This window comes from Pterocles gutturalis, unplaced genomic scaffold (assembly GCF_000699245.1).
Source record: "Pterocles gutturalis isolate BGI_N339 unplaced genomic scaffold, ASM69924v1 scaffold6640, whole genome shotgun sequence".
NCBI classification, from domain to species: Eukaryota; Metazoa; Chordata; class Aves; order Pterocliformes; family Pteroclidae; genus Pterocles; species Pterocles gutturalis.
Window position 1 is genome coordinate 1346 of NW_010140643.1, and position 16740 is coordinate 18085.

The 16740-nt window shown below is 36.5% G+C and overlaps 1 protein-coding gene across 1 annotated transcript in view; it reads left to right on the plus strand.

The window, feature by feature from the left end:
- The first annotated feature begins 2359 nt into the window (after positions 1-2359).
- The window catches only part of SCYL2 (SCY1-like 2 (S. cerevisiae)), a 30517-nt gene continuing 16136 nt past the window's right edge, over positions 2360-16740 (plus strand). The window contains exons 1-5 of the mRNA XM_010083744.1: positions 2360-2536; positions 10267-10424; positions 14301-14445; positions 15031-15180; positions 15791-16012. Coding sequence (XP_010082046.1) covers positions 2360-2536; positions 10267-10424; positions 14301-14445; positions 15031-15180; positions 15791-16012 — 852 coding nt within the window. The remainder of the gene's footprint in view (positions 2537-10266; positions 10425-14300; positions 14446-15030; positions 15181-15790; positions 16013-16740) is intronic.

Sequence of the window (16740 nt, forward strand, 5' to 3'; positions counted from 1 at the left end):
GTTAGATTTGTTGTTATGTTAAACTCATGAGGATTGATTTTATAGTCCTTTAGCATATAGAGTTTTCCCCATGGAATAGCTGCACAATAAAATGTCTGAGAGATGGAAATACCTATAGCTCCTGTTTAGAATACTCCATGATCCTTGTTTCTACCTATCAGGTTATTGAAAAGCTCCTTTATACAGGGATGTTAACCAGTGTCTAATAGCTGTGTGGTCTTGGGCTGCACAATTAGGAATTGCATGCATTTTTCCATAGCACAATAAAGTCAAATTAATATATTGTAATAAAATGCCATGTACTGTAATAAAATTACTTAATAAAGGAATTCTATGTTTCTGTGATTTATTTACAGCTATGATCTCAACAAAACACTTAATACTAATAAAGCAAGTGCATAATTATTCTTAAGATTTTTCTGGTATTCAGACTCAGCTTCTCATATGCAAAACTCGCAGTACCCATGATTAAGACCAGTGCCACCCTGAACATGCTTCCTTCAGTAATTCATATAACTCTTTAAGTAAGGTTTTGCTTAGTATGTTTATTACCTCTTCTAGAAGACAAGTCTATCTTTCCAGTTTAATACTAATCAGATTATTTGTCGTGATTTCTAATGGAATCATATCTATAGTACCAGGGGGAGAAGGGGCGCATGTCCAAATAACTTTAGTGTGCTTGATTTCAGTCAAGTTTGACTGAGGTATACCAGTGTCAAAAGTAAATTGCTGCAGGTTTTGTGAGACTAGGAGCTGTGGAAAGGAAACAAACTCCATCTCTGTCTTGAATGTGGATAAAGCTGTGACATAAATGCATATATTAATAGACACCAGATAATCTATGTAGACGAGAACATTGCCTTATAAATGTATATAATACTGTGGGAAGCACTTTAGTTTGTACAAACAAGCACCTCACATCAGATCATTGGGGCTGATTAGTCCCAGTGCTCACTAGATTTTTTGTTAGTGCCTGCTGCTTCTTGTTACCATGACTTGGCAAACATCACCTTCATCACAACAGAATCTTGTCTCTTCCATTTGAATAGGAATGACCTCTATTTTTAAAAGTAGTAGTTTTACACAAACTATATGCCAATGAGTTGAGTATTTGCCAAATAAGACCATAAATGAAAATAGTATTTCTGCAGATTTTACTACATTTGCTGATGTGCTATCTTAGGTTTATTTTATTGTAGGTTAAAGAAATTAGTACCCTTCACACCTCATTTGAAAGACAGTATCAAGAAATATCCTTAAATGTTGCTTTTGAGTATACCAAATAATACTGACTCCAGGAAATAATTTCTTCTTGCATTCTCTCTCCATCTTTGCTCACACTGATAAGGAAGATTGTCTATCTCTTTTTTTTTTTTTCCTGTTTCTTTCCTGTCTTCATTCTTTCTTGTGTATCCATTATCAGAGAAGCAATTGTTTAAAGGGGACATAGGCTTCAGAACTTCTCTCTGGCAGAATGGGCAAATCAGGTTTTTTGGCACTAATTATGACAACTTAGGAAACTGTGGAAATACACACTACAGGGAAAGAACTAAATTGTAAGCTGCCACAGTCTTAAATTTGGAAGGTGATGTAAAAAAACTCCCTTGTACAATTTTGTTAAAATGAAGCATAAAAAGGTGGTTTCTTGTTTCCCTCCTCTGCAGCAGCTGATCAGCTTATTAGTACTTAGGTCATGCAAATAGTAGTGTCAGCAATCGAATGAGTCAAATACTGAATTTTGAGCTTGTATTTAGACAGGCACAGTGTAGGAAAGAACACATTTTTTTACTTGTCTTATGTGTAATACACATCTATTCTTTTGCTGGTCTGGGATCTTAAGCAATCCTTCCATTCAGAAAATGTGTAGTTCCATGAGCACTGGAATTAAAGGAGCCTGGTTTCCTTACTATTTATTTCTTTTTGTTGATTCATATTGCTATACAAGGTGTGAACCTTTCTCTTCATGGAGGCAGTTTATAGATTTTCTGCTTTATTCAGTCACCTGTTTTCAAGAAACGGTTGAATTTCTCAGTCTTTAGTTGCTTCGTTAGATCTAAGGAAGAATGATCAACGGATTCAAAAGTTTAGGAGGAGGAGTAGAAGCAATGACATATAATTCCCAGGCACAGGTGCACAGATCTGTGTATGCAGTGTGAATATGTGTAACTGTGAAGCCCTGGAAATTATATTTCAGTATCCTTTTGGTGGATTACTCCTATATGCCATTGCATCCTTGGTTAGATATCTTTTAATATTATAGTTTTCAACATGTGTCTGATATTAACAGAAATTGTGAAAGGACTCTGAAGCTTTTTTTTCTTGTCTTTGTAGGATCATACGTTTGTGTACAGTTGAGACAATGGAGTCCATGCTGAATAAACTGAAGAGTACTGTTACGAAGGTAACGGCTGATGTCACCAGTGCAGTCATGGGAAATCCTGTTACTAGGGAGTTTGATGTTGGCCGACATATTGCCAGTGGTGGTAATGGTCTTGCTTGGAAGATATTTAATGGAACTAAAAAATCAACAAAACAGGTGGGTTGGTTGTCAATTAAAGACTGGCTTTTATAAGCATTAGATAACAGACTGATGGGTGGGAGCTGGTAAGCAGCATTTAAAGACGAAATCCATTTGAGCAGACTAATGCTAAGAGTAGTACTTTAAGTAAAATGAAACTAAGACCTGAATGTTATTTAAATGTAATGTGTTCAACTGCACAAGTGATAGTTGCTTTAAGCCTTCACTGCTGGAGAAAGAAGTGGTTCTGCATTCATAGCATACAATTTGAGACCAAAGTCAAGAATTAATCTGAGTTAAAACTGATCTGACGAGAAGGAAGAAGTTTGTTTTAACATGGATCAGTTCCCCAATTTGTTTTACCTTGCAGCTTTTTTTGGCAGAAGTACTGGCTTTTTACAGTTTAAAATTGTCATGAAGTATGCGATGATTTGTCCTTGGCAAAAGAGACTCTAGTTTCTTGCTCAGCTGCCATACGGAAATTGAGAGGTTAGAGATGTTAAGTCATGAGATATAGTAACAGGCATGGGACAGAGGAGGAGGTTGTGGAGGAAGTGAATTGTGCCTTCCCTGTACTGCTTTCAGATCAGTATTGTTCCCTTTTAGGTTCCTTAAAGTATTAGGGCTTAGAGTATGAGTTTATAAACTTTTGACTCTCTTGAAGTCACATGTGTAAATGAAAGTGGGATTGTGACTTTGGAAGAAAGTTTGCCAGAAACACAGTTTAAGAACTGCTATTATAGAAAATGATTTTGTTGTACGGGAGAAATATGAAATGTCTTTTTTAAAACTTGGAGAGGAAATAGAATTTTCAACAAGTAAATAGAAGAGTTAATAAGTTATGGCCTTCAGTTAAACTTGATGCTGAAGTGATATGAAGTCACTTAGACAATTAATCAGATTGCTACAGATGTACCAGAAAGAAATGGACACAAAGAAATAACTTTGGAAAATATAAGTATCATCTGTTATATGGTAGGAAAATAAACTTTAGCAAATAGAGAAGAATATACTCCACAGAATAAATAATCTGTGGAGAATGTGTGATCTGATTGTGACAGAATCTGAATAACGTTAAGCAGGTACTTTTGCCATATTCTCAAGCATCTGTCTAACTGTTGCAGGACAGAATGCATCTGGTATTTACTGAATTTACCAAATGTACCAATTGGGGGTTTTTTTTAGTCTTATTCAACTATACAAAGAAGTGAGAAAGTGGAAAGTATGGTAGTTTTGATAGGCTTTATACGATCTCTGTGCCCAGTAAGCATTTGAGCAGGTGTAGCTTTGAGGGTCTGGAGAGTTGTAGGAAGTTTCTTTCACTGCCTGCTTGACAGAGTGTATGTGACTTGGTTCCTGTCGATAATGTTTTTCAGGCTTTGAATGGGTGTTCTGGCCACTGATGTTGCAGTTTTAGTTCAGGTGTTAGCACATGTGATCCTGCAGTATCTCTGTAACTCCTGACTAACATCTTTACATTTGTATGCTATCGTTAGTTATTAAAAATACAGCAGCAGTTGTACTGCAGGGAATTTTAGTTGGGTGGTGATTTGACATGCGATTACCATTCATTATTAATATTTCCAGTCAGTATGCCTTTGCAAAATAAAACTGTGCAGCAATACAAACAATTTATGTTGTGTTGTATGCAATATATCTTTTCTTTAGCATTATTTCTTATTTCTTTTCCATGTACCTTTTGAATGTTGGCTGGACAATATGGAAGTGTCTGGCTGTCATTTTCCAAGTGGTAGCAGTCACTTCTGTGAAGTGATGCACATATTTGCTGTATTGCAAGTGTGTATACCTAATTTGAAGTGACAAGCATTTAGCTTTTTTACAGTAAATGTGTATTGTGATCAGACAAGCAGGATGTAAGGGCTTAATTGGCTGTGTTGTTGTCACTCTACAACAACACAAGTAATAATTTAAGTTGTTGTAGCCAGATAAAATATCTAAATTTGGAGGTTTAGCATTACAGCAGTAGAGCTGATCAGAAATCTTTGTTCTCAGGGCAAATGGAAGTCAGGGGTCTTACAGAAGTTGGTCAGCTGAAGTTAAGATTTCAAATATGGATTAATTTAGTTCCTATTTTAAGTCAGCGTACACTTACAAATATTCCATCTATGGTGACAGTAGATAAGTATGATTTTATTCCTCTTTTCAGAGTTCTCCCTGGTTCCTGCCTTGCTGGTTTTCCTGGACTTCTGAATGCTTACATATTATTTTTTTAAGGTGTCTTGTCTTTTCTTCCGTACTTTGTAGGTGACTGAATAACAACCTAACAAGATATGATGAAATTACTTACCTGTGTGTATATGTTTGTCTGGTGCTATTCGATACCTGATTTGCTGCTGTTTCTTTGAAAGATTTATGAGTCTTTCTGGTTATAGGTGTATACATGAAGTAACATGTTGCTAATTTTACAGTATGTATTTCTGCTCGTCTTGGATTTGTTAACTTAGTCTTTATGCACTTAATTTTTTTTTCTGGCATAATATGGCACTTGTCATTTTTTCTGGTTAGAAAGTGCGATCATAAAAAAGTACATAGTGTAATGTGATGAACTTAATGTTCTTGTTGGCAGCTCAGCTGTAAAAAACTAGCAGAATTAAGGAGATAATAGTTTCCACTTCAAGACTACTGTGGTTGTGTTTAACTTTCATTGTGGTAGTACTAAATATATTAAGGGTAGGTGAGTCAGCTTTCTGTTGTTTTGGTTGTGCATACTGTAGCTTTCAAATGAAAGCTGCCTACTATTCCAACTTTAAAGGCTAATTCATTTTAAAACTGTAATAGTGGTATACATTATGACTGAAACAAACTGATGGGAAAGTAGGATTATAAAACAGCGTTGGCAAACTTCTAAAAATAAACCCCCCCCAAAAGCTGGAGGAAAATCTTTCTCTGGCAAAAGACCAGAGTAGTACTGGAATGCTTTCCAGTATTTTAGTTCAGAGACTATTTTGCTTTGCACAATGGGAGGCTTTGGTAAAACATCATGTGTTTGCATATTGAGTTATATTTGATTATTCATTAAAAAAATGCATGAGTGCATATGGGTAAAATAGAGAACAAAAATGAAAGGGAAAACAAACATAGAGTTTCTCAAATCAAGCACTCTGACTGCTACCTTGAAATTTCCTTTCCTTTTATGTTAATGACTTAGTCTTTAACATGATCACATTTAATTTTTTTCTATGACAGCACTACATCACTCAGTTTACGGGATAGATGGTGAACTGTAGTTATTAAATATTTTGTGTGTTTGTTGTTTTTTTTTTCTTGCCTGTTGTTCTGTGCTTAGTTTCTGGCATTATTACTCCACACTATTCAATATGTAATTGAAAATAGAAGGATTAGAGTTTCTGTAGCATTCATCGCTATAGTGGTTGAATGTTTTACAGATGTTGTTAGCATGCTGTCTCAGTATGCAATGAAATGAATAGGAAGAGGTATGACTATTCCATCATCATTACATTTCCACAGCTTTTAGAGTCTTTAATCTAGAAATACTTTCTAGTTTTGTTTGCATCTTTTTTGACACACAAACCCAGTACGTTTCTGAATTCTTGCTTTCCTCTTGGGGGCAGGAGAGAAAGCGTGACATATCTTGGTTGCCTGGTTGCCATTTTCTAGTTAGGGGCAGAGAACATCAGGAGCTAAAATGGAAGTGATGGGGGCACAGCTTGCTAAGAAGCACCAAGGATAGGTGCAGTGTTTATATTTCTTCCCTTTGGTCATGGTCTTTGTTGATGGACATCAGCAGTACTTCTTTTTTCTTACATGAGAAGAGAGTAGGACTTGCTTTTGACTATCCGCTTTCATAAGATCTGAGAATTATTTTTCTCTCTATCATTTTCCTCCCCCTATTTTTTTTTTTTTTTTTTGCGGTTGCGTTGGCTAAGATAGAAGCAGGATTTTTGCATTCTCTTTGGTTTATAAGGTGTTTACCTGGGTGAATAAGAGCACATGTTTGAAACTGTCAGTGTGTATTTCATAAGGAATGCAGGATTGCAGATGGACTTGCAGGATGTGGTAGGTTGACCCCGACCAGCAACCAAGCACCCATACAGCTACTCACTCACCTCCCCACCCCCAGCAGGATGGGGGCAGAAAATAATAAGAAAAAAGTGAGAAAACTCATAGGTTGAGATCAGGACAGTTTAATAGGTGAAAGAAGGGGGGGGAGGGGAACAAGCAAAGCAAATGAAATTGCTCACTACATCCCACTGGCAGACTGCTGCTCAGCTAGTCTCCAAACAGCAGCCACTTTGGAAGTCAAAACCCCCTTCTTCTTCCTGTGCCCTAGTTTTCATCACTGAGAATTATGTTACATGATATGGAATAGCCCTTTGGCCAGTTCAGGTTAGCTGTCCTGGCCATTTCCCATCCCAGTCTCCTGCCTACCCACAGGCTACTCATTGTGGAAGCAGAGTGGGAAAAAGAGAAAGCCTGACCCTGTGCAAGGACTGTTCAGCGGTAGCCAAACCATTGGTGTGTTAACACTGTTTAGCCACAAATCTAAGACACAGCACCGTATGGGGTGCTGTGAAGAAAGTTAACTTCATCTCAGCCAGTCACAGTACAAAGGAAAACTACCCAAAGAAGTTGGGAAAAGGAAATTGGGGCATTTAGTGTGATTAAAACTACAAGAATATCAAACTTTTATGAAGGGATACATTAGTGAATATCAAGTCTTTGGGACAATGGTCAATGGGATGCCTGTGGAATACATGAGCACAATCAAAGAGAACTGACTTACACTTTTTTGTTCAGTGTCTAAAAGTGTTCCCAGATGAGTTAATATTATTCTAGCCCAGTTAAACCATGTTCTGTGTCTTGTATGTTGTGGACAATGCTTACTTCTGTTTGCACAAGTGACGTTTACTTCTTTGGCAAAAGCATTGCAGAACTTAAACACTGATGTTTTCAGTGATTCATGTTAAAAACTCTAAATTCTTGATGGTAAGAACTGATGTTTTCATGAAGGCCTTCATCCTTGCAGATACAGGGTACACATCATAACATACAACTGTCTCGATGTCATCACTGAACTTTATCTAACCACTTTGAAGTGAAGAACTTAGCTTAAATATGTGGAAGGTGAGACAGAAGGTGGGGACTAGCTCATGTTTGTGAACAGAACTGAGATTTAAACTTAGATCTCTTGGGTAGCCAGCCTAGTCCCCTGCATAGTTGTCCATAGTTCGTAACCCAGGTAGTAGCATTACCAGTATACCTTGCTGAGACAAGAGCATGTTGAGCAAGGTGCGTATACTTTCTATCACACAATGAATGAAAATTTGTGTCCTTAAAGGTAAGGGCTCTTTTGTCTCTACTTTTGCACTTTCTTTGTGAAGAGCAGTCTATTTTTTTAATATATTTTAGTCTTTTTATGTTAAATTTATTTTTATGTCACACACAGTTGGAATTACAACGTAACTGCAGAATTAAATAACAAGTAGCCATCTGCAGGATGAAGCTACTTTTCCTTCAAACCTATTAAATGAAAAATATGAAATGGAAGCTTCCCTACAGCTTTCTATGGAAAGAAGTAGTAACTATATAAGCCTTTGCAGGCTTTCATCTCAATAAGTTTCCATGGAAGTAGTTACAGGGGGTGGAATCCCTATCAGCCCTCCTTTTTGGGGCTGAATATCAGTTTGTGTAAAACAGAAAAGGAAAAACAGAAATAATGTGTTCATAGATAAAATTTGACAGGGTTATTTGGTTCACACAGCATAAAACTCTAAACACTTTTAAATGTTTCTGAGCGTACTGTATGATTTCTGTAATTTTTGTGCATTGAGAGTGTGTTTTGTGTCCCATGACTCAGCTGTCTCTTCATTCTTCTATACCACGATATATGGTGACTTACAGGGTTAAGATATTGTATTGTTGATATAGCATTCTGCATATAAAAATCAGTGCTGATGATGGAATTGAATTTCAGAATGCCATCTTTTGAATTGTTACTATCAGAGCACATTTAACATTTTAGTGTCTGTGAACAGACTGAGATGACTGTATGCTTTCTTCTTGTATCAGACCTGTTACATGAAAATGAAGGTATTGAAAGCAGGTTGTCACACAGTTCAAATTATTTTGATTCTTGACACTCCACAATAACAAAGTCTACAAAATCAATGTGATAGCAATATTTTTCATACCTGGAATACTACAATTTCATGTTTGTGTAAGTATGTGAGCTAATTTTGGATATGTAAAAGTTCTGTCAAACTTCAGACAAACCGTGCAGGATTGCAGCAAGCACCAATAGAACTTAGTTGTAGCCATCAAAATATTCAAGCCATAGCTGATGTCCCATACTAAGTGATTTAAATATTCACTTTCTGATTCTTTTGACTTGTCATTAAACAGAAGTGCGTTCAGAAGTTCTATATTAGTTTGAAATTTTGTTACTGGTCACATACTGCTCAATACATTCACACTGTACTGGAAAGTGTTTATTTTTTAAATAGTGGGTATAATGTACATCATTCCCTATATTGGTTCCTCCCTGCCTTGCATCAATGTTAGTGTTTGATCCATCACCCTTGGGGGTGGAACAGAGAGCTAGTATGGATAGAAGCAGGAAAAGTCTGCTTAGTTGAGTTAGTTATAGGTGTTCACCTGCTAATGGCTTAAAGGAACAGGTACCAGCTAAAAAATATAAACCATTTTTTTGTCTATTGGACTGAATTTCTTTTTTCACATCGACTATTTCTGGAAGTCTCTTAAAAAAAAAAATAATGTTACTGTTCTTGTGAGATTTTAGTTAGAATAAGGGTTCTAAAATGTGCAGTACAAGAGCATAGACTTCCTCTGGAGACTGAAAACTGTATTTTCATATTCTTTTCTACTGGTTACTAACCTTTGTTGTTATTCATAACACTGTTGTAGGAATACAAGAAAGTCTCTGTTTTGTGATAAAGTTTTAAATTCCTTTTTTCTTCAATTGATTTATTTCTCTTTAATGACTTCCAAGATGGTGATGTAACTTATTTTTTTATTTCACATCCACCTCTCTAATTTTGAAGTTTCATATAAATTTCTTTATTTTCTCCCTCTCCATTTGCAGAGGCTGGTTGGAAGAACTATTTTTTCTGGTTTTAGCATCTACCACATTTCTGGGATTTCTTTTTACACATGTTTAAGCATTAAAAAATCCTTAATATTTTATCATGTGACTGGTCTGATGAGATTAATTATTACTCAGATGTTGATCTGTGACTATGAATTATCATTCACGAAAGTCTAGTTTAGAATAGATCATACTGGTTTGGAGCAGAACACTGACACAGCCTGATTTAATAAAGTACCACTTGATATATGTAATACCAAATGAGTGCATATATGCTCAGAATATTTTGATTGTTCATAATTGATGTAAATGCTTTAATCTACCTAAAATCAAGCTGATTTCTGTCCTGTGGATCTGCTGCTTTGTCACTGTGTAGAGAGTGGTTATAGTTTACACCTCACTGTTTGTAAGCTAAGGAGCAGTAGTACCTTAACTCTTAAAATATATATATTCCAGAGGCTATACACAGTAACCTTTGTGGTTATGACCGGGGCAAAGTAAGGACAATATGTAGCTATACAAATACATTTAAGTACTTGCATTGGTGGGTTTGTACTGTTGATTCAAAAAATGTGTGTGTGTGTGTATGTAATTGTAATTGTGTATGGCTTCGGGTTTTGTCTGTGTTACATACTGAGTGAATTTTGTTGCTTATTTCTAGGAAGTAGCTGTTTTTGTCTTTGATAAGAAGCTAATAGACAAGTATCAAAAATTTGAAAAGGATCAGATTATTGATTCTTTAAAACGAGGTGTTCAACAACTAACCAGGCTTCGGCACCCTCGACTACTTACTGTTCAACATCCATTGGAAGAATCCAGGTAAGCTGTAGTAAAATTGAGAACAGACTATCTTAATAATTGTTTTGTTATTGGATGTAAATTATCTGGAACATTCAACACATACTTCTGATGAGACTCAAGTTTACTGTTTTTACTCATGTGAGAATGGTATTCACTCCACCCTTATATTTTTTTTCCCCCAAGCCATAGGATGTGTTCCTTGTGCGAATCTAGTTAATAATCTATTGCATGATCTTAGTCCAGTTGCAGCTATAAGGTGACCCTTACAGTATGAAAAGTTGGTAGTTGAATTAATTTCAGTTTTAAAGAACTCTGTTAAAATTTGTTTTCTTTCAAGAGGTTGTTCATACATTTGTTCCACTCATGAGATGTATGTATTTAGTGCATGTGAGATTGGAGATTTTTAGTAAATTGCATCTGTTGTTGCCACATACGTGTTTAAGAGGCCCTTCTTACGCTAAACGAGGGAGACAAAATTCAGTGTGTTTTTGTGGTGCTTATTTGATTTATGTAAGGTTGGCACAATATATATGGCACAATAATGAGTTACTCTTGTAGACTTAACAATCGACTGTAGTGATAACAGCACACGTAAGATATAACAACTAAAATGGTTTCATGTTGAAATGGAAAGCTGATCCCTATCCTACAGAGCAAGATCATGAAGGTTTTTTCCCGAAGTAGTTTTTCTAAATGGTAGATTAATTCCTTTCAAAATTCTACATTTTTGATTGTCTCCTAACCTGCCTATTTCCAAATGTACTGGCTTATAGGAACTGAGCGTACAGTAGGAATGCTTCTTTATCTTTGCAATGCCTACTTTAGGAAACGTTTATTGGATTAAATGACATTTTCATATTCATAGAATCATGGAATGGCGTGGGTTGGAAGGGACCTTGAAAGGTCGTCTAGTCCACCCCCCTGCAATGAGCAGGGACATCTTCAATGAGATCAGGTTTCTCAGAGCCCCATCTAACCTGACCTTGAGTGTTTCCAGGGATGGGGCATCTACCACATCTCTGAGAAACCTGTTCCAGTGTTTCACCAGCCTCATTGTAAAAAATTTCTTCCTTATATTTAGTCTAAACCTACAATATTTTAGTTTAAGACCATTATCCCTTGTTCTATCGCTATAGGCTCTGCTAAAAAGTTTCATAGAATCATAGAATGGTTTGGGTTGGAAGGGACCTTGAAGATCAACTAATTCCAACCCCCCTGCCATGTGCAAGGATATCTCCCACAGGACCAGGTTGCTCAAAGCCTCATCCAGCCTGGCCTTGAACACCTCCAGGGATGGGGCATCCACAACTTCTTAGAGCAGCCTATTCCAGTGCCTCACCGCCCTCAAAATAAAGAATTTCTTCCTTATATCTGCTCTAAAGCTACCCTCTTTCAGCTTAAAGCTTTTACCCCTTGTCCTATCACTACACTCCCTTGTAAAAAGTCCCTCTTCAGCCTTCTTGTAGGCCCCCTTCAGATACTGGAAAGCTGCTATATGGTCTCCCTGGAGCCTTCTCTTCTCCAGGCTGAACAACCCAAACTCTTTCAGCCTGTCGTTATAGGAGAGGTGCTCCGGTCCTCTGATCATTTTTGTGGCCCTTCTCTGGACCTTCTCCCACAGCTCCATGTTTTTCCTGTGCTGAGGACTCCACAGCTGGATGCAGTAGTCCAGATGGGGTCTCACAAGAGCAGAGTAGAGGGCAAGAATCACCTCACTCAACCCGTTGGTCACGCTTCTCTTGATGTTGGCTTTCTGGGCTGCAAGCACACATTGCCGAGTCATGTTGAGCTTCTCATCAGCCAACACCCCCAAGTCCTTCTCCTCAGGGCTTCTCTCAATCCATTCTCTACCCAGCCTGTATTCGTGCTTGGGATTGTCTAATCCATGTGCAGGACCTTGCATTTGGCCTTGTTGAACTTAATGAGGTTTGCACGGGCCCACTTCTCGAGCTTGTCCAGGTCCCTCTGGATGGCATCCCTTCCCACCAGTGTGTCGACCAATTGGCTGTCAGCAATCACCTCATCTGAACCTGCTTTAACAACACCATGTCTTTCCTGTGCAGAGGACTCCAGGGCTGGATGCAGTACTCCAGCTGGGGTCTTGTGAGAGCAGAGTAGAGACCGTACCTGGTCTTTTTTTGTGTCTCGAAAGTCACATGCAGTTGTGTTGAACTGCTTGCAAGTCAGCCTGAAGTAGATACAGAAAGAAAGGCTGTACATCTCTGACTCTAGTGTGTAGGTAGCTTTTCTACTCTGAAGTACTGGTATTCAATAATACTAAATATATTCATAAATATTTGTATTGTTATGTATATGCTTTTACATGCATTTGTATGGTAACTACTTGTTTATGTTAAATATCTAATATAAACACAGTATATTTACTTATAACTTGTCTTGAATTCCAGTAACAGCACAGATGAGCAATATTAGTCTATATTTAACATGTTATCGGAGGAGAGGATAAAAAAGCCAAATTGTGAGTTCATTCATAATATCATTACTACCCATTAAAAATATTAGTGGTGTGAAGAGTCCCAGATACTTAAATTACTAGACATTCCATCTGTTGCAATTTTTCCCAAAGCATATGCATTTTTGGCCATCACTTTTATTTGTAACTTGTTTTCTTTTTATTATGTTACTCTGAATTTCATTTTGATATTATTCAGGGAACTGATAAAGAAGCTGCACTGTGTGGCAGACATCAGCTTCTACAGTATTCAATTGCCTTAATTAAAGTTGGCCCATCCTTCTGTTACTCTGGTTTGGGTCCTTATTTAATTAGCTCCTAAAGTAAAAAGCAAACAGCCATCTTTTCATTCTGTCAAAACAAAAGCAATCAGAGAGTTTATGTTATGAAAACCACTGCATAACTGTTCCCTAGTTATTTTCAGTGATCTGTTCCTTAACCATAACTAAATGTATGTTAGTTTCAGTTTTCTGTGTTCACACTAATGCAGTATTTGGTGTTCTCATGAATTACTCATCCTTAAACCAGGAATGTCTGCTACCATCCATGTAATGCTTTTTCCAAAAAAACTTTAAAACAATTAAGAAGTGAGGTGCAATGACTGTCCAGGGCCTCCAGCGCTGTGCAGGACAGTATGAAGAAAGTATGTATAAAGAATGACTCTGTCTATGTTACATGAAGTTTATGAAACTGAGACATGCACTTTTCAGGACTTCGAAATTGGAAATTTTGAAGCATGGTGTTACAAACAGTCCACTTTATGTGCAGGACTTTGCTTCATCTGTGCTTTTCAAACACTGTTGACACAAAAAAGCATAAACAAGACCTGTAGTTTTTTGTGAAGAAAACAATAGATTAAATAATTTAGAAAACGGTCTCTTCACATGCACACTGCAGTTCATACAAGCATATTTGTGTTTGCATCTCTTTTCTGTTCATTTACAAAGTAAAAGAATATTCAGGTGCTGGCTTACATTTTATTAATTTTGCTTTGGATTGTTGTCTGACAACATTAAGTATTGCTTCAGGCAGGGACATGTCAGTTTTAGGCACAGCTAAAAGCCTGATTTTGTTAAAAAAAAAAGTTTTGTTAAAAATCAGAATTATTTTTTGATTTTTCTGGATTAGGACAAGAAAAGCATGGTTTTGTTAAACTTTTTTTGAAAGATGGCGTGCACCATTAGTGACGTATGTGAATGTTAGAGAATAACTTAATTCTAATTTTTTTAAATATTTCAGATATTTCTATATTTCTCCGTAGTATATTACTTGTAAGAATTCAAAGCCTGAGCTATAACATGGTTTTTAGTAGCACCAAGTGCTCTGGTAATGTATAATGTCATGTTTGTGTAGTTCTTTATTCACAGTTGAGATTTATTACATTTATTTATAAGAAATGTTTTTGTATATTTCCTCTACAGGGATTGCTTGGCATTTTGTACAGAACCAGTCTGTGCAAGTTTAGCTAATGTTCTTGGCAGCTGGGACAACCTACCTTCTCCTTTACCATCTGACATTAAAGAATACAAACTTTATGATGTGGAGACCAAATATGGTTTGCTTCAGGTATGACACAGGTTGTCCTTAAAATTTTCTTGTGCTTGTAGTATTAATGATCGATTTATAAGGTTGTAAACCGCCAAAGTTTTGTCTACTTATACTAAATCAAATAGTTGGGAAGTGAGAGATTATAGTGCCCTGATCACTGCAGGTATAAGAGAGGATGAACACTGGAGGCTGCTACTGTTTTAGCTTATTCTGACATGGAAAATAGAAAATCAAATTAATTTTTATTTTCCATATAAATGTCTATGCTACAGCTGTTTCTTTCATATGTGAATCTTTTCTTTGCCTTCTGTGGTGGAACAGTAGCTCCCAGTTTTTATTTAGTGAATATGTTGATCAACTTTGAAAAGTGTTTTTGTTCTTATGCTGTGATAGTTAATCAGCATTAGTAATCTCATCTGCTGATTACACATCTGTGTTTAGTTTCCATCATACATAATTTTTAAGACAGCCTAAAATAGTGGTGAAAAATTGTTTCTTAGTTAACTTACCAACTTAACAGTGACTACAGGAAAATAATTTTTGTAAATGTCTGACAGGATATTTTGGGGAAATATTTAACCTGAAATAATCTTTTGTTAACAGGTTTCTGAAGGCTTGTCATTTTTGCATAGCAGTGTGAAAATGGTCCATGGGAATATTACTCCTGAAAATATAATTTTGAATAAGAGTGGAGCATGGAAAATTATGGGCTTTGATTTTTGTATCCAGTCAACAAATCCATCTGAACAGGAGGTAATAGATCTTTATATTTATAATAATTAAATTTCAAATTCAGATCGTTGTCTGAAACCAGTTTCATGACCTTACATGTCAGTACAGAATCATTTCTTTAATATTCACCTCTATATTTTGTTGTCCGGAAGTTTGAACATATGGTACAGGTCTAGATTGAAGTGCTGTCTTTGGTCGTCACAGAAAAAGAGCCTAGGTTGGCTCAGTGGAGTCAAAATAAACTAGTGATGGTTTCAGTCAGAGGCTGAAGCCTGTGCCACTTCTGCTTACCTGCATGTTGGATGACATGCAAAGCTACCTAATTTAGTCTGTTGTATCCACTCAGTGCCTGGTTGCTGACTCCTAAAGTGAATTCCCGTCATAGCTCATGTTTCCTTCTTACAGCAGCACTTTGATTTACATTACACTGCCCACCTTTGATATTCAGACTTAACTGCATGAGCTAATCACTCAAAGCTACAGACAGAGATTCTTAACAGTTTTGCCTTAGTCCATTTCTGTTTCATTCATAATTGAATTTGAGTGGATTAATCATTTTTTGCTGCTTGAATTTCTTATTTAAAATGTTCTTTAAAAATCCCTGATAGGTGTACTTTTTCTTCTCTTGTAGCCAAAGTTCCCTTGTAAGGAATGGGACCCAAACTTGCCATCCTTGTGTCTTCCAAATCCTGAATACCTGGCACCAGAATATATTCTGTCTGTGAGCTGTGAGACAGCCAGTGATATGTACTCTCTAGGAGCTGTTATGTATGCGGTATTTAATAAAGGGAAACCAATTTTTGAGGTCAACAAGCAGGATATTTATAAAAGCTTTAGCAGACAGCTGGATCAGGTATTTGTTCTATTTGTGACTATTATTCATTGATGTTCATATTTGAAAAGTTACTGTTTTAAAATAGATTTAAGTATTTAGAGAACGCTACCATTGTTCCAACATAAATAATCCAATAATGGTCTCTTACCTTGCATGCTATCTTTATAACAAGAAAAACGAATCCTAGTAAAATATGGGAAATAAATATACGTGTAGAGAAGGTTACATGTACCAACTTTATAAACTACAAATCTCATTTTTCATCTAAATTCTCTGTAAACCTGTTGAATACTGGTGTTGTGGAATAAGTACTTTACCTGTTGGGGTGAACAGTGTGAAACACAAGGCAGTGAATGACCTCTGTGGGACTGTTGAAGATGGCTGAGTTTAGACTGATTTGATCACTTGACATTGCAATTGGTATCCAATTAATTATCAGCTATTTCACATTCTTTGTGGACTACTAATATTTTTCAGAAGACAGTTACTTGGATCAGTTGACGTAATGTACATTCATATGCAAGTTTCCTTTGTCATAACTGCTTTGGGTGCCCATTGCCTTATGTGTGTGTATTGTATTTTAATGTGTGTAGACAACATCTCAGATAATAACATGTATGTGTTTAAAAATACTGGGTTTGTGTTCTCTGATAACCTGAACATAATGAGAAGTTGGAAACAGGGGAATGTGACCTGAAGCGGGTAGGCTGTTGGGAGACAGAAAGAAGACTATCAGGGATCAGAAG